At 43.5% G+C, this 18,717-nt stretch overlaps 1 protein-coding gene and 1 non-coding gene across 5 annotated transcripts; one reads left to right on the top strand and one right to left on the bottom strand.

Annotated features, from left to right (window-relative positions):
* Positions 1-722: 722 nt before the first annotated feature.
* Positions 723-15,181, bottom strand: LOC110537595 (platelet-activating factor acetylhydrolase IB subunit gamma). 4 transcript variants are annotated; one of them, XM_036941753.1, is made up of 6 exons: positions 15,162-15,181; positions 14,370-14,462; positions 14,089-14,178; positions 13,781-13,897; positions 13,437-13,559; positions 723-2,140 (listed from the first exon to the last, which is right to left on the bottom strand). In XM_036941753.1, exons 2-6 carry the CDS (start codon positions 14,448-14,450, stop codon positions 1,880-1,882), a joined length of 672 nt encoding a protein of 223 aa, XP_036797648.1. In that variant the 5' UTR covers positions 14,451-14,462; positions 15,162-15,181; the 3' UTR covers positions 723-1,879. The 4 variants fall into 4 exon arrangements, with proteins under 4 accessions (XP_036797648.1, XP_021479432.1, XP_021479423.1 ...); XM_021623757.2 differs by having other exon boundaries at positions 14,913-15,172; XM_021623748.2 differs by lacking the exon at positions 15,162-15,181 and adding an exon at positions 14,806-15,005.
* Positions 15,182-15,218: 37 nt separating this feature from the next.
* Positions 15,219-17,568, top strand: LOC110537611. Its single transcript, XR_005035623.1, has 2 exons — positions 15,219-15,820; positions 16,042-17,568. It is a non-coding gene; the product is annotated as an uncharacterized LOC110537611 (transcript).
* Positions 17,569-18,717: the final 1,149 nt, after the last annotated feature.

The raw sequence follows: 18,717 nt of genomic DNA, 5'->3' as shown, positions 1-18,717 counted from the left end.
ATCTTGGATGTGCGCAGAACATCACACGCAGGTATAAAACTGGTCATCCCAATTCAATAAATCTCACCATTATTGTGTTCCATGTGTAATCTGTTGGAATCAGCTAACAATTGAAAATTGAGATATTAAATAAATGATAGAGAAGAAGCCTTGAATAGAAAGTCTGTAGAAAGCCAGAAGGCTTTGGAATGTGTTTGATGGAGAGGAGAGTGACGTGCTGATATAGGGAAGACAGATGGATATCTGTGGATTAGGTGAAGGAGGGGTTGAGGTCAGGATGTGAGGAGTGAGGTCAGTTCCCCTTAAGGGAGTAATCAGTGTTTAGTATCTGGTTACCTTCTTCCTGTTGGGCTAAAACTATAAGAAATGGAGTAAGGGAGTGTCTTAAGTAGGATGTATGTAACTGTGATGGAAAAAAATGTTTTGCTATCTGATTACAGCTGACCAGAACCTTTGGGAAGAATTAAACTTGGTTAAAGCGTCTCTAGTGTCCGTGGGTTATTTACCTAAACTTTCACCGCACCCATTAGTTTGAAAACATTAAGCAATCAAACACACACACACACACACACACACACACACACACAGAGGACGTTTTGACAAGCTACAGCTGAAGGTCAATTATGTTATTATTTTGGTTTAAAAACTATTCTTTGCAGTGCCACCGTGCACACACACGCAATTGGTTGGAAGCTGCAAACAAAGAAGCAATGTCCATAGAGTAAGCTTTCATTGGTTTTAATGCATTGCATTTTGACATCACATATTCAGATTTTCCACAATCAACATTCAAGATACAGAGGCAGGTAGGAGACTACACAGGCAGTATACACAAACAGTCAAAGCAGCCTTTTATAGGGAGTCTTGGGTCTCGTGTGGTGACTGCCTTTGAATAAAGAGTATAAGCTAGCTACAACACATCCATACACACCAACTGTAGTATCATATCATAGCCAAGCCAAATACCCACCAGTCTCAGCGCTACATTGAAATTCCCTCATCATTCACTCCAAATATACCATACCCTTCCCTTTCATTCTCCATATTTGCACAGCCAAAATAAGACATATTCCGGGGAAATCTTCACAAGAAACAAAAAAAGTTATGGTGGTAAACAGATACCGGAAACAAAATGCTTTAACAGTGGAGCCAACTGGCCAAGTGACACCTTGTTGCATTGTCAACATAAATGGTCTCTGTCTAAACACATGACACCATTAAAGGGATTTTAAATGATACTATTAATAACCAATCAGATCAATAGGACTGTTTATGTTTTCAAAGTTAAGAGAAAAAGACAGGAAATGTGGGTATTTTGACAGAGGAAACAAAAACCTTTAGTATGGTAGCTTTTCAGATTCTCCTAACCTTTCTGTGGGGAAGCTCTTATAATGTATCTATCAGCCAGAGGAGAGAGATCCTGGCATATTGTTCATCATATCCACCATACAGCATGAAACTAAAGAGAAGGATAATCTCTCAAATCAGCTCAATCAAATCAGTTGCTGATAAGCGGTCAAATCTGACTAGCAACACAGATGTTTGATCCTATTAGTGCTTAATGGTCCTCTACTCAGCCATTTTGGTGGTAAGTTACAATATAGTCCCAATATAGAGTAGTGCAGTGGTTACCAACGTTGGTTCTGGAAAGCCTTTCAAGAGAAGGCTTTTCTTCCAGCCCAGCATTCAACATGATTCAACTAATCAAGGACTACATCATTATTTGAAATCATGGGATGGAACAAAAGGCTGTACTAAAATACTAAATAAAAAGTGTAGTGAATGTGCTAAAAGCCTGTACTCATGTGGCTCTCCAGGACCAGGGTTTGTACCTCTGATGTAGTGAGTGGGTCATTGGCCATCAGTTGGTCTTTGGCCTTCAGTTTTCAGCCTGTTTCTCCAGCAGGCCCTTGAGGTGGGCATGTAGCGGCTGGCACACAGCCTGGTAGCCCTGGGGGGTGAGGTGGAGGTAGTCATACAGGTCCTGGTGGGAGATGCTGCCGTCCGAGTGCACAAAGCCAGGGTCCACGTTGAGGAGGGAGGCGTGGGGGAGAGAGGACACAGCCTCCTGGACCAGCTTGTTGACCTGGGCATTCCTCTCCCGTAGGGAGTTGGGCATCTTACCCCTGGGCAGCACTCCCTGTGGTTGGAAACATACATGAAAAGCACAGGAGGCTGCTGAGGGGAGAAGAGCTCATAATAATGTCTGGAATGGAGCAAATGGAATGGCATCAAACACCTGAAAACCGTGTGTGTGATAGTATTCCACTCATTCAGCTCCAGCCATTACCACAAGCCCATTCTCCCCAATTAAGGTCCCACCAACCTACTGTGCATTATAGATCTCTCCAAGATCGCATAGCAGTTCAGACGTCTTTTGTCCTCGTCTTGTCGTGTCCTGTATATATATATATATATATATATATATATATATATATATATATATATTTACAACTTTTTTCACATACATTTTATTTTTATTTTCCATCAACTCATCTTCTAAACACTCTCCTGCAACCAGCCTCACCAATTTATATTTATAAAAAATTATTATTTACCTCAGATCTGTAATCCTCCAAGAAGCTAGCCAGAAACTCCAAGAAGCTAGCCAGAAACTAGCCAGAAGCTAGTCAGGAGCTAGCCCAGAAGCTAATCCAGAAGCTAATCAGAAGCTAGTTAGCTTCTTTACTGGCAAATCGTTAGTATTCAGCTAACCACGGTTTGTGGTCATCAGCTATCCTTTAGCTCGAAAATCTATCGCCAGTTTTGTACGGCGCAGCGCGGCTCGGAACGGAACATACCGGACCAATTTTTCTCTCCATGTCCCTGGATTTCAACTGCTCTCTGGACATTCATACCCGGATCTCACAGCTAGCTAGCTGCTATCCGTGTGACAGTCGGCTTTCGTCGATTCCGGAGCAAACATAGATTGTTCCGGTGCTAGCCAGCTCCGTCAATCACTCCTGAGTTCCATCATTCACTCCTGGGCTGCAGTCACCTATCCGGACCCGTTTCACTGCCTACGCGGAGCCCCACCGGGCCTTCACAACTGGACTGCCGACGTTATCTACCTGAAGGAGATCCGGCTGGCTCCTCTGTCGCGACGTTACCTGAACGCCCATCTGCGGCCCGCTAACCGTTAGCTGTCTTACCGGCTGCTATCTGAATAGACAATCGGACAATTTATTTATTTTTATTATTATTATGTTTTCTTCTCGGGCCTCTATAACTATATCTATTGTTCTTATTTTTGTTGTTGTTGTGTGATTTGGATTAATCCCCTCTACCTCACGGAACCCCACTCACTAATCTACTGACCGAACGCAAGAGGTGGCTAACAACAGACTCCATCCTATGCTAGCTTGCTACCGGTTGGCTTGGCTAGCTGTCTAAATCGCCGTGACCCTCAACCAACCTCTCCACTCACTGGACCCTTTTGATCACTCAACTAAGCATGCCTCTCCTTAATGTCAATATGTCTTGTCCATTGCTGTTCTGGTTAGTGTTTATTGGCTTATTTCACTGTAGAGCCTCTAGTCCTGCTCACTATACCTTATCCAACCTATTAGTTCCACCACCCACACATGCAATGACATCTCCTGGTTTCAATGATGTTTCTAGAGACAATATCTCTCTCTTCATCACTCAATACCTAGGTTTACCTCCACTGTATTCACATCCTACCTTACCTTTGTCTGTACATTATACCTTGATGCTATTTTATTGCCCCCAGAAACCTCCTTTTACTCTCTGTTCTAGACGTTCTAGACGACCAATTCTTATTGCTTTTAGTCGCACCCTTATTCTACTCCTCCTATGTTCCTCTGGCGATGTAGAGGTGAATCCAGGCCCTGCAGTGCCTAGCTCCACTCCTATTCCCCAGGCGCTCTCTTTTGACGACTTCTGTAACCGTAATAGCCTTGGTTTCATGCATGTTAACATTAGAAGCCTCCTCCCTAAGTTTGTTCTATTCACTGCTTTAGCACACTCTGCCAACCCGGATGTTCTAGCTGTGTCTGAATCCTGGCTTAGGAAGACCACCAAAAATTCAGACATTTTAATTCCAAACTACAACATTTTCAGACAAGATAGAACTGCCAAAGGGGGCGGTGTTGCAATCTACTGCAAAGATAGCCTGCAGAGTTCTGTCCTACTATCCAGGTCTGTACCCAAACAATTTGAACTTCTACTTTTAAAAATCCACCTCTCTAAAAACAAGTCTCTCACCGTTGCCGCCTGCTATAGACCACCCTCTGCCCCCAGCTGTGCTCTGGACACCATATGTGAACTGATTGCCCCCCATCTATCTTCAGAGCTCGTGCTGCTAGGCGACCTAAACTGGAACATGCTTAACACCCCAGCCATCCTACAATCTAAACTTGATGCCCTCAATCTCACACAAATTATCAATGAACCTACCAGGTACCTCCCCAAAGCCTTAAACATGGGCACCCTCATAGATATCATCCTAACCAACTTCCCCTCTAAATACACCTCTGCTGTCTTCAACCAAGATCTCAGCGATCACTGCCTCATTGCCTGCATCTGTAATGGGTCAGCGGTCAAACGACCTCCTCTCATCACTGTAAAACGCTCCCTGAAACACTTCAGCGAGCAGGCCTTTCTAATCGACCTGGCCGGGGTATCCTGGAAGGATATTGACCTCATCCCGTCAGTAGAGGATGCCTGGATATTTTTTTTAAATGCCTTCCTAACCATCTTAAATAAACATGCCCCATTCAAGAAATTTAGAACCAGGAACAGATATAGCCCTTGGTTCTCCCCAGACCTGACTGCCCTTAACCAACACAAAAACATCCTATGGCGTTCTGCATTAGCATCGAACAGCCCCCGTGATATGCAGCTGTTCAGGGAAGCTAGAAACCATTATACACAGGCAGTTAGAAAAGCCAAGGCTAGCTTTTTCAAGCAGAAATTTGCTTCTTGCAACACTAACTCAAAAAAGTTATGGGACACTGTAAAGTCCATGGAGAATAAGAACACCTCCTCCCAGCTGCCCACTGCACTGAAGATAGGAAACACTGTCACCACTGATAAATCCACCATAATTGAAAATTTCAATAAGCATTTTTCTACTGCTGGCCATGCTTTCCACCTGGCTACTCCTACCCCTGTCAACAGCACTGCACCCCCAACAGCAACTCGCCCAAGCCTTCCCCATTTCTCCTTCTCCCAAATCCATTCAGCTGGTGTTCTGAAAGAGCTGCAAAATCTGGACCCCTACAAATCAGCCGGGCTAGACAATCTGGACCCTTTCTTTCTAAAATTATCTGCCGAAATTGTTGCCACCCCTATTACTAGCCTGTTCAACCTCTCTTTCGTGTCGTCTGAGATTCCCAAAGATTGGAAAGCAGCTGCGGTCATCCCCCTCTTCAAAGGGGGGGACACTCTTGACCCAAACTGCTACAGACCTATATCTATCCTACCATGCCTTTCTAAGGTCTTCGAAAGCCAAGTCAACAAACAGATTACCGACCATTTTGAATCTCACCATACCTTCTCTGCTATGCAATCTGGTTTCAGAGCTGGTCATGGGTGCACCTCAGCCACGCTCAAGGTCCTAAACGATATCTTAACCGCCATCGATAAGAAACATTACTGTGCAGCCGTATTCATTGATCTGGCCAAGGCTTTCGACTCTGTCAATCACCACATCCTCATCGGCAGACTCAACAGCCTTGGTTTCTCAAATGATTGCCTCGCCTGGTTCACCAACTACTTCTCTGATAAGAGTTCAGTGTGTCAAATCGGAGGGTCTGTTGTCCGGACCTCTGGCAGTCTCTATGGGGGTGCCACAGGGTTCAATTCTTGGACCGACTCTCTTCTCTGTATACATCAATGAGGTCGCTCTTGCTGCTGGTGAGTCTCTGATCCACCTCTACGCAGACGACACCATTCTGTATACTTCCGGCCCTTCTTTGGACACTGTGTTAACAACCCTCCAGGCAAGCTTCAATGCCATACAACTCTCCTTCCGTGGCCTCCAATTGCTCTTAAATACAAGTAAAACTAAACGCATGCTCTTCAACCGATCGCTACCTGCACCTACCCGCCTGTCCAACATCACCACTCTGGACGGCTCTGACTTAGAATACGTGGACAACTACAAATACTTAGGTGTCTGGTTAGACTGTAAACTCTCCTTCCAGACCCATATCAAACATCTCCAATCCAAAGTTAAATCTAGAATTGGCTTCCTATTTCGCAACAAAGCATCCTTCACTCATGCTGCCAAACATACCCTTGTAAAACTGACCATCCTACCAATCCTCGACTTTGGCGATGTAATTTACAAAATAGCCTCCAATACCCTACTCAACAAATTGGATGCAGTCTATCACAGTGCAATCCGTTTTGTCACCAAAGCCCCATATACTACCCACCATTGCGACCTGTACGCTCTCGTTGGCTGGCCCTCGCTTCATACTCGTCGCCAAACCCACTGGCTCCATGTCATCTACAAGACCCTGCTAGGTAAAGTCCCCCCTTATCTCAGCTCGCTGGTCACCATAGCATCTCCCACCTGTAGCACACGCTCCAGCAGGTATATCTCTCTAGTCACCCCCAAAACCAATTCTTTCTTTGGCCGCCTCTCTTTCCAGTTCTCTGCTGCCAATGACTGGAACGAACTACAAAAATCTCTGAAACTGGAAACACTTATCTCCCTCACTAGCTTTAAGCACCAACTGTCAGAGCAGCTCACAGATTACTGCACCTGTACATAGCCCACCTATAATTTAGCCCTATCAACTACCTCTTTCCCAACTGTATTTAATTTATTTATTTATTTTGCTCCTTTGCACCCCATTATTTTTATTTCTACTTTGCACATTCTTCCATTGCAAAACTACCATTCCAGTGTTTTACTTGCTATATTGTATTTACCTTGCCACCAAGGCCTTTTTTGCCTTTACCTCCCTTCTCACCTCATTTGCTCACATTGTATATAGACTTGTTTATACTTTATTATTGACTGTATGTTTGTTTTACTCCATGTGTAACTCTGTGTTGTTGTATCTGTCGAACTGCTTTGCTTTATCTTGGCCAGGTCGCAATTGTAAATGAGAACTTGTTCTCAAATTGCCTACCTGGTTAAATAAAGGTAAAATAAAAATAAATAAATAAATAAATAGTCACTAGAAGGCCATGCTAGAAAGGACAAACGTGACAATATGGTTAGCAATGATAATGGAGCCCATAAAGTATGCAGTTAATAATTTAAGTTTGTGTTATCAAAAAGTTGAATGGTTGAAAAAGGGATTTTCAAAGGTGAACAAAAGGGAGAGCAGTCAATCATTTTAATCTAAATATTTTCAGTTTATTACAAGAATTCAAGGAGAACATCTCCAGAAAAGAAGCCAAGAGAAATGTCTAACGAATCTCTTAGAAGGCGCTTATATTTCTTATTTCACCTTTATTTAACCAGGTAGGCTAGTTGAGAACAAGTTCTCATTTACAACTGTGACCTGGCCAAGATAAAGCAAAGCAGTTTGACACAAACACAGAGTTACACATGGAATAAACAAACATACAGTCAATAATTCAGTAGAAAAGAAAGTATATACAGCGTGTGCAAATGGAGGTAAGGCAATAAAATAGGCTATAGTGGTGAGGTAATTACGATATAGCAATTAAACACGAGTGGTAGATGTGCAGAAGATGAATGTGCAAGTTGAGATACAGGGGTGCAATGGAGCAAAATAAATAAATACATTATGGGGTTGAGGTAGTTGGATTGGCTATTTAAAGATGGGGTATGTACAGGTGCAATGATCTGTGAGCTGCTCTCACAGCTGGTGCTTGAAGTTAGTGAGGGAGATAAGAAACTCCAGCTTCCGCAACTTTTGCAGTTCGATCCAGTCTTTGGCAGCAGAGAACTGGAAGGAAAGGCGGCCAAACAAAAATTGGCTTCGGGGATGACCAATGAAATATACCTCCTGGAGCGCGTGCTGTGGGTGGGTGCTGCTATGGTGACCAGTGAACTGAGATAAGGTGGGGCTTTACCTAGCAAAGAATTGTAGATGACCTGGAGCCAGACGGTTTGGCAACAAGTATAAAGCGAGGGCCAGCCAACGAGAGCATACAGGTCGCAGTGGTGGGTAATATATGGGGCTTTGGTGACAAAACAGATAGCACTGTAGACTACATCTAATTTGTTGAGTAGAGTGTTGGAGGATCGGTAGGATAGTCAGTTTTACAAGGGTATGTTTGGCAACATGAGTGAAGGATGCTTTGTTGCCAAATAGGAAGCCGATTCTAGATTTAATTTTGGATTCGAGATGCTTAATGTGCGTCTGGAAGAAGAGTTTACAGTCTAACAAGACACCTAGGTATTTGTAGTTGTCCACATATTCTAGGTCAGAAGCGTTCAGAGTAGTGATGCTGGAGGGGTGGGCAGGTGCGGGCAGCGATCGGTCGAAGAGCATGAATTTAGTTTTACAAACATACAGTTAAGAATAGTTGGAGGCCACAGAAGGAGAGTTGAATGGCATTGAAGCTCGTCTGGAGGTTAGTTAGCACAGTGTCCAAACAAGGGCCAGAAGTATACAGAATGGTGTCGTCTGCGTAGAAGTGGTTCAGAGAATCACCAGCAGCAAGAGCGACATCATTGACGTATACAGAGAAGAGAGTTGGCCCGAGAATTGAACCCTGTGGCACCCCCATAGAGAGGTCCGGACAACAGGCCCTCCGATTTGACAAACTAAACTCTGTCTGAGAAGTAGTTGATGAACCAGACGAGGCAGTCATTTGAGAAACCAGGGCTGTTGGTTTCGATAAGAATGTGGTGATTGACAGAGTCGAAAGCCTTGGCCAGGTTGATGAATACAGCTGCACAGTATTCTCTTTATCGATGACAGTTTTGACATCGTTTAGGACCTTGAGCGTGGCTGAGGTGCATCCATGACCAGCTCTGAAACCAGATTGCATAGCAGAGAAGGTATGGTGAGATTCAAAATGGTCGGTAATATGTTTGTTGACTCCCCCATTGAAGAGGGGGATGACCGTGGCAGCTTTCCAATCTTTGGGGATCTCAGACGATACGAAAGAGAGTTTGAACAGGCTAGTAATAGGGGTTGCAATAATTGCGGCAGATCATTTTAGAAAGAGAGGGTCCAGATTGTCTAGCCCGGCTGATTTGTAAGGGTCCAGATTTTGCAGCTCTTTCAGAACATCAGCTATCTGGATTTGGGTGAAGGAAAAATGGGGAGGCTTGGGAGAGTTGCTGTGGGGGGTGCAGGGCAGTTGACAGGGATAGGAGTAGCCAGGTGGAAAGCATGGCCAACCGTAGAAAAATGCTTACTGAAATTCTAAATTATCGTGGATTTATGACAGTGTTTCCTAGCCTCAGTGCAGTGGGCAGCTGGGAGGAGGTGCTCTTATTCTCCATGGACTTTAGTGTCCCAGAACTTTTTGGAGTTTGTGCTACAGGATGCAAATTTCTGTTTGAAAAAGCTAGCCTTAGCTTTCCTAGCTGCTTGTGTATATTGGTTCCTAACTTCCCTGAAAAGTTGCATATCGTGGGGGCTATTTGATGCGAATGCAGTACCCCACAGGATGTTTTTTGTGCTGGTCAAGGGCAGTCAGGTCTGGAATGAAACCAAGTGCTATATCTGTTCCAGGTTAAAACAAATTGAATGGGGCATATGCTTATTTAAGATGGTGAGGAAGGCCCTTTAAAGAATAACCAGTTATCCTCTACTGACAGGATGAGGTCAATATCCTTCCAGGATACCCGGGCCAGGCCTGCTCACTGAAGTATTTTAGAGAGCGTTTGACAGTGATGAGGGGTGGTCGTTTGACCGCAGACCCATTATGGGTGCAGGCAATGAGGCAGTGATCACTGAGTCCTTGGTTGAAGACAGCAGACGTGTATTTGGAGGGCAAGTTGGTTAGGATGATATCTATGAGGGTGCCCGTGTTTACAGATTTGGGGTTGTACCTGGTAGGTTCATTGATAGATAATTTGTGTGAGATTGAGGGCATCAAGCTTAGAATGTAGGGTGGCCGGGGTGTTAAGCATGTCCCAGCTTAGGTCATCTAGCAGCACGAGCTCTGAAGATAGATGGGGGGCAATCAATTCACATATGGTGTCCAAGGCACAGCTGGGGCAGAAGGCAGTCTATAACAAGTGGCAACAGTGAGAGAGACTTGTTTCTGGAAAGGTGGATTTTTAGAAGTAGAAGCTCGAATTGTTTGGGCAGACCTGGACATTATGAAAGAGCGCCTGGGGAATGGGAGTGGAGCTAAGCACTGCTGGGCCTGGATTAACCTCTACATCACCAGAGGAACAGAGGAGTAGGATAAGGGTACGGCTAAAGGCTATAAGAACTGGTCGTCTAGTACGTTCGGAACAGAGTAAAAGGAGCATGTTTCTGAGTGCGATAGAACTGAAGGTTTAGCTAAGTCATATTGAGCAGGACTAGAGGCTCTACAGTGAAATAAGACAATAATCACTAACCAGAAGAGCAATGGACAAGGCATATTGACATTAGGGAGAGGCATGCGTAGCAGAGTGACCATAGGGGTCCAGTGAGTAGTTAAGCTGTCTGGAGACACGGCGATTCAGACAGCCAGCGGACCGGGGCTAGCAAGCTAGCAGAAGGGCCTTAGAGGTACGTCGCAACGGAAGAAGTCCGTTGTAGCCTCCTCATGCGGAGCCTCGCCGTGATGGCTTAGTAGGGTTCCGTGTAGTAAAGGTTCCCAGTCCAAATGGCAAAATAGGTACAGTGGCCCAAGAAAATTGGCCGATCGACCTATTCAGCTAACAGTCCGATATGCTCTAGACCGCTAGCAGGCCGCGGCTAGCAGATGTGCATTCAGGGGACGTCGCGACAGAGGGGCCTGTTGCAAAAAGAACCCTCGGGCAGATTACGTCAGAAGTCCAGTCATGATGGATTAGCAGGGCTTCGTGTAGTGAAAGAGGTCCAGGCCAATTGGCAAAATAGGTATTGCAGCCCAATGAGTGGCTGATGGACCTCTTCAGCTAGCCGGGAGATGGGCCTCACAAGGGAAAGCGACAGGCTAATTGGTGCTTGCTTTGGGATAGAGATGTTAGCCAGGAGTAGCAACTCGGATTGCAGCTAGTTAGCTGCAATGATCCAGGTGAAAAAAGTTCAGAGCTTGCGGTAGGAATCCGGGGATATGGAGAGAAAACAAGTCCGGTGTGCTCTGGTTTGAATCATGTTCAAACTGGCGCAAACTGGTGAGAGATTTCCGAGCTAGAGGTTAGCTGATGTCCGCTAGCAGTGGTTAGCTAACTACTACCTAGTAGCTAGTTAGCTGGCTAGCCTCTGTTGGGCGATTCTGGTTCGAAAGTAAAGTAAAATACTTTAGAAAATAGCAGATCATACCACATTGGGTGAGGATGATTGCAGGAGAGTATATTGAAGTTGATGTTTAGGAAAAATATAAAAAAGATATGCAAGAAAAAAAAGATACATACACGGGACAAGACGAGAACAAAGACATCTGAGTGCTACGCCATCTTGGAATATATTAATCCCACAGCACTGAGTGTTGACTAAACACCAGCCTGAAGGAAGTCACAACATCAGCGGTTACAGAATCACAGTGTCACAGATACAGTTGAAGTCGGAAGTTAACATGCACTTAGGTTGAAGTCATTAAAACCCGTTTTTCAACCACTCCACAAATTTCTTCTTAACAAACTACAGCTTTGGCAAGTTGGTTAGGACATCTACTTTTTGCATGACAAGTAATTTTTCCAACAATTATTTACAGACAGATTATTTCACTGTATCACAATGCCAGTGGGTCAGAAGTTTACATACACTAAGTTGACTGTGCCTTTAAACAGTTTGGAAAAATCCAGAAAATTATGTCATGGCTTTACAAGCTGCTGATAGGCTAATTGACATCATCTGAATAAATTGGAGGTGTACCTGTGGATGTATTTCAAGGCCTACCTTCAAACTCAGTGCCTTCATGCTTAACATCATGGGAAAATCAAAAGAAATCAGCCAAGACCTCAGAAAAAAAATTGTAGACCTCTACAAGTCTGGTTCATCCTTGGGAGCAATTTCCAAACGCCTGAAGGTACCACGTTCATCTGTACAAACAATAGTATGCAAGTAAACACCATGGGACCACGCAAATGTCATTACCGCTCAGGAAGGAGACGCTTTCTGTCTCCTAGAGATGTATGTACTTTGGTGCAAAAAGTGCAAATCAATCCCACCCAGAACAACAGCAAAGGACCTTGTGAAGATGCTGGAGGAAACAGGTACAAAAGTATCTATATCCACAGTAAAACAAGTCCTATATCGACATATCCTGAAAGGCCGCTCAGCAAGGAAGAAGCCACTGCTCCAAAACCGCCATAAAAAAGCCAGCCTACGGTTTTCAACTGCAGATGAGGACAAAGATCGTACTTTTTTGAGAAATGTCCTGTGGTCTGATGAAACAAAAATAGAACCGTTTGGCCATAATGACCATCGCTATGTTTGGAGGAAGGGGGGGGGGGGGGGTCTTGTAAGTTGAAGAACACCTTCCCAACCGTGAAGCACGGGAACGGCAGCATCATGTTGTGGGGGTGCTTTGCTGCAGGAGGGACTGGTGCACTTCAAAAAAATAGATGGCATCATGATGAGGGAACTTATGTGGATATATTGAAGCTTCATCTCAAGACATCAGTTAGGAAGTTAAAGCTTGGTCGCAAATGGGTCTTCCAAAAAAGCATACTTCCAAAGTTGTGGCAAAATGGCTTAAGGACAACAAAGTCAAGGTATTGGAGTGGCCATCACAAAGTCCTGACCTCAGTCCCATAGAAAATTTGTGGGCAGAACTGAAAAAGCGTGTGCGAGCAAGAAGGCCTACAAACCTGACTTAGTTACACCTGCTGTGTCAGGAGGAAAGGGCCAAAATTCACTCAACTTATTGTGGGAAGCTTGTGGAAGGCTACCCGACACGTTTGACCCAAGTTAAACAATTTAAAGTCAATGCTACCGAATACAAATTGAGTGTATGTAAACTTCTAACCAACTGGGAATGTGATTAAAGAAATAAAAGCTTAAATAAATCTTTCTACTATTATTCTCATATTTCACATTCTTAAAATAAAGTGGTGATCCTAACTGACCTAAGACAGGGAATTTTTACTAGGATTAAAATGTCAGGAATTGTGAAGAACTGAGTTTAAATGTATTTGGCTGTGTATGTAAAACTTCCAACTTCAACTGTACATAATAATTGTGTCCTCAGCAAAGTCTGGCAGCAAACTTTAACCAGAACATTCAACACCGGCAGACATTTGATACTGGCAGTTAAACAGGTCAAAGATAGAACAATCAGTACTTAGTAACAGTAAATCAAATACAGGAAAATGATTCATCAAACATATCCCATTAATGGTTTAAGTCACATTTGTGGTAGAAAAGAGGTAGAGTACAACCTACCAGCACAAGAGTGTAAGCCTTCGGCAGCTTGTCCTTGATGAGTTGGACTATGGCCATGATGCCTCCACAGATCTGTTCTGCAGTGTGACCATGATTATTGGTGCCCACCCACAGCACCACAACCTGATGAGGCAGAGACACAAACATGAACTTGGTGAGCAGTTTCATTCATACCACTTGATTTAAAAGCATGTTCAATGGTTGATACTGAAAGTGCTTGTTGACCCAGGAACAGGCTTGGGACCATGGGTTTGTGCAGCCATTAGGGTTTAAATCGAAACAATGAGGAGTGTATGATCAACTCAAATGTAACATACTAACATGTTGTCTGTGTGTATACATGCCTTTGGGCTGATGTGGCCCAACTCTCCATTGCTCAATCTCCACAAGACATGCTGTGTTGCATCACCTCCCACCCCAAAGTTGAGAGCGTGGAGAGGAGAAAACAGGTCTCGCCACACCTGACAAAGACACATCAACACCATTATGTCAACTAGCATAACATAGCAGCTAACATGTGCTTTCTTCAGCAATGACAAGACTTGTAATCAGAAAATATTTCAATGTGGCAAATTATGTTGGCTTAAGTTCCAAACAACAAACGTCACCAATGTTTGCAGTCCCATTACAGCTGCCAGGATAGAGAGATTACCTCAAACTGGTACAAGAGCTGGACAAGAGAGTCTCCTACAAACAGGACATCAGGTTCCTTGTCCTTGCTGTTAGACACAAAGTGGTTATGCTGTATGCAGAGGGAGAGAGGAATGGAGATACCTAGTCAATGCATTCAACCCGAAATGTGTCTTCCACGTTTAACCTAAACACTCTGAATCAGGACACGAGAGGAAATTGACCTTCCAAGACTATAACTGCTGCTGTTATTCTAAAATGGCAGATGTAATGTATTGGTGAGGCAAACAGCAGGATACACACCAAAGACATCCATCGCCCATCTCCCTGGGTGTCCACGCCAGGAGTGGGTGTGGCGGCGGGGTTGGAGTCTTCTGAGCTCATCACTTTGTCTGTCTAGTGTCAGAAAGAATCAAAGTGAAAATTATGTCTCGGTAGATTAGAGCTGATGTGTGAATCAATAAAGCAACTAACTATGGGTAGCTAGCTAGGTAACTACAGTAGAATACCGCAAAACAATTACAAGTGAAATGTGTAACCCTATTAACAAATGGGCGTACACTGGCATTATGGGACCTAATAATAATATATAACGAATAACGATGGCAGAAACGAATACTTTAGCACAAATAACCAAAACACGAGCTAGCTAGCTGACCATTTCTGTAGCCTGGCATATTTCCAGACTGTACAGTACTGTAGCTAGCTAATCATTCAGTTAGCATAAAGTGCTACGAACCAATGATGCATTGGCAATGTGGTGCATCAACATACCGGCGTTCAGACTTTTTCATATTAATAGATGAGATCGCTGAATAGCTAACATTTATTATTGTTTTACAATACCGTAATGGTGGTTTGGTCCGCCTGACGTTGCTGAAAGTAACATTTCAAGTAACTACAGAATGTACCATTGACCACTCATATGTGAGCTACTTCAGTAAAATACCGTTTTGTTTTCAGTCTAGTAATATGTATACGCATATAAGTAGTAATGTGTATGAATACCTCCCTAAAACACGATTTTCACAGTAAATTACGGCTATCAACGTGACTGCCAAAGGGAATTATAGTTGCGCATAAAATCTAGCCTACCTCCTCATGTCTAGATTTGGACTCGCCCGGTGGTGTTCACGAGGTAAAATGCGCGCCGCCGTCGCGCAGATTTGACGTTTTTGTCATTTAGCAGAAGCTCTTATCCAGAGCAATAGAGTGCTTACATTCTCATACTTTTTTTCTGTCGGGCCGGGCGCAGTGCGCGCTAACCAAGATGGCCAGGTGCACGGTGTTTCCTCTAACACATTGGTGCGGCTGGGTTGGGTTGGAGGCGCGCTGTGTTAAGAAGCAGTGTGGGTTGTGTTTCGGAGGAAGCAGGGCTTTCGAGTTGTAGCGATGAGACAAGATGGAAAGGCAACCAAAGTGGGTCTTAGCTTTGGGTATGACCAGTGAGATATACCTGTTTGAGCGCGTGCTACGGGTGGGTGTTGTTATGTTGATCAGTGAGCTGAGATAAGGCGGAGCTTTACCTAGCAAAGACTTATAGATGACCTGGAGCCAGTGGGTCTGGCGACGAATATGTAGCGAGGGCCAACCGACGAGAGCATACCAGTTGCAGTGGTAGGTGGTATAAGGGGCTTTGGTTACAAAGCGGATGGTACTGTGATAGACTGCATCCAGTTTACTGAGTAGGTGACGCAACATAGAATGCCTTGTGGAGATTGAGCAATGGAGAGTTGGCCCACATCAGCCCAAAGGTATGTATACACACTGACAACACGTTAGTACATTACATTAGAGTTGATCATACACTACTCCTTGTTCAGATTTAAACCCTAATGGCTGCACAGACCTGTGGTCCCAAGCATTTTCCTGGGCCAAAAAGCACTTTCAGTATCTATCATTGAACATGCTTTTAAATCAAGTGGTATGAATGAAACTGCCCACCAAGTTGATGTTTGTGTCTCTGCCTCATCAGGTTGTGGTGCTGTGGGTGGGCACCAATAATCATGGTCACACTGCAGAGCAGATCTGTGGAGGCATCATGGCCATAGTCCAACTCATCAAAGACGAGCTGACTTGCAGAGGACATACTGATAAATATCTCTGACACTGTGATTCTGTAGCCGCTGATGTTGTGACTTCCTACAAGCCTCTCGGGCTGGTGTTTACTCAACACTCGTTGCTGTGGGATTAATATATAAGTGCCTTCTCAGAGAAGCTTGTTAGACATTCCTTTTGGCTTCTGTTCTGGAGATGTTCTCTGTGAATTCTTGTAATAAACTGAAATGATTTAGATTAATATGATTGACTGCTCTCCCTGTTGTTCACCTCAAAAATCCCCTTTGCAACCATTAACCTTTTTGATAACACAAACTTAAATTATGAACTGCATACTTTATGGACTCCATTATCATTGCTAACCACAGCAACGAGTGGGCTGGAAGAAAAGCCTGCACTAAAGGCTTTCTAAAACCAGGGTTGGTAACCACTGCACCACTCCATTCTATTGGACCATAATGTATGGGGCGGCAGGTAGCCTAGTGGTTAGAGCGTTGGACTAGTAACCGAAAGGTTGCTGGATCAAATCGCCGAGCTGACAAGGTAAAAATCTATCGTTCTAACCCTGAACAAGGCAGTTAATCCACTGTTCCTACCCCGTCATTGTAAATAAGCATTTCTTTACTGACTTGCCTAGTTAAAAAATGTAGAGGACTGCTAAGCACTAATAGGCTCAAACATATGTGTTGCTAGTCAGAATTGACTGCTTATCAGCAACTGATTTGATTGAGCTGATTTGAGAGATTATCCTTCTCTTTAGTTTCATGCTGTATGGTGGATATGATGAACAATATGCCAGGATCTCTCTCCTCTGGCTGATAGATACATTATAAGAGCTTCCCCACAGAAAGGTTAGGAGAATCTGAAAAGCTACCATACTAAAGGTTTTTGTTTCCTCTGTCAAATAACCGCATTTCCTGTCTTTTTCTCTGCACTTTGAAAACATATGCAGTCCTAGTGACCTGAATGGTTACTAATAATATAATTTCAAGTCCCTTTAATGGTGTCATATGGGTTTAGACAGACCATTTATGTTGACGATAAAACAAGGTGTTGTTTGGCTCTACTGTTAAAGCATTACTTGTTTCCAGTATCTGTTTACCACCGTTGCTTGTTGTTACATGTGAAGATTCCCTGAATATGTTGTATTTTGGCTGTACCAAAATATGCATAGTAGGGCAGAGACTGGTGGGTATTTGACTTGGATGATACTGTATGATACTGTAGTCAGTGTGTATGCATGTGTTGTAGCGAGCTTATTATTTTCTTGCACTCTTTATTCAAAGGCAGTCACCCCACGAGACCCAAGACTCCTTTATAAAAGGCTGCTTTGACTGTTTGTATATACTTCTTACGACAATGGTTGTGTTGTTAATCTTGGATTGTGGAAAATAGGAATGTGTGATGTCAAAATGCTATGCATTAAAAACCAATGAAACCTTAAGCTTATGGACATTGCTTCTTTGTTTGCAACTTCCAACCACTGAAGTGTGTCTGCATGATGGCTCTGCAAAGACGTTTTTTTTAACCAAGATAATAAAATAATTGACCTTTAGCTGACCAAACAGTTTTATACCTGCATGTGATGTTGTGAGCACATCCAAGATACTGTGTACCTGTATGAATTGAGTTATGTCTGAGCAGAGAACCACAAGAGAGCTGTCTAGTGACAAACAGTACCGTGATGAGAAGTTGGACTCACTAATTCATTTGGTTATTTGGATTTGTCAGTTGTCATGAAGTATTTGTTTATCAGTTCCACCTAACAGCTTCAAACATATGCCTGAAGTGTAAATATCTGTTTTTAAGTCGGTCTTGAGGTTTTGTCGACGTGGGTGTGAATGATCCAGCCAATCCAGCGTAGCGGTGTGGAGCCCAATTTCATGACTGATTAATGGAATCCAGCAAGTACCAAACCGCTATGCCGTGTAAGAAAGTTTATTTCCTGTAATTGTCCATGTAAGATTTGACTGTAAATAGAACTTCTCTAACCCTTTCACACAGTTAGTTTGCTGGAATCTCTTGAATGATGATCTGGGCAGCATATTTGTCACGATCATGTGGAGAGACAGACCAAAGCGCAACGTGATATCGGTTCAACATCTTTTTTATTATAGGAGAACCGAAAAAAGAATACACGACACGTGACACTCATGCAGTGCTCACAGGGAACTACACAAAAACAAGATCCCACAAAACACAGTGGGGAAATGGCTGCCTAAATATTGGGAACCATACCTGGCCAACATAGAAATAAACACTAGATCACCCACCCTAGTCACACCCCGACCTAACCAAAATAGAGAATAAAAAGGCTCTCTATGGTCAGGGTGTGACAATATTGATCTATCAGATCAATGACGCTTTAATTTTCTCATTGTTTTGCTAGAGGAACATTTGATCATTGTCTTTAATGTTTGCCAAGGAGACACAATCACAGTGTCTAGCTGAATGTTTCAAGCGGCCTTCAAGTCTTCAGGTGAACATTCTATTTAATGAACGTTATTTGCTAGTTTGCTCTCAAAGAAGGTATATTTATTGAACATAAGCCATGAAGGCAGAAGAGTGTTTTTTGCCATAGTGTCTATCACAG

The sequence above is a fragment of the Oncorhynchus mykiss genome, chromosome 2, assembly GCF_013265735.2.
Source record: "Oncorhynchus mykiss isolate Arlee chromosome 2, USDA_OmykA_1.1, whole genome shotgun sequence".
Lineage (NCBI taxonomy): Eukaryota > Metazoa > Chordata > Actinopteri > Salmoniformes > Salmonidae > Oncorhynchus > Oncorhynchus mykiss.
The sequence above is the reverse complement of the archived record's forward strand: the minus strand, read 5'-3'. Positions and strand labels throughout refer to the sequence as shown.

Coding starts and splice junctions, on each gene's coding strand:
- LOC110537595 (XM_021623748.2), bottom strand. CDS start 14,838: ATGTTGATGCACCACATTGCCAATGCATCATTG. Junction 14,463..14,805: donor ACATTGCCAATGCATCATTG/GTTCGTAGCACT, acceptor TTCTGACACTAG/ACAGACAAAGTGATGAGCTC. Junction 2,141..13,436: donor AGGCTTACACTCTTGTGCTG/GTAGGTTGTACT, acceptor TTCCAACCACAG/GGAGTGCTGCCCAGGGGTAA.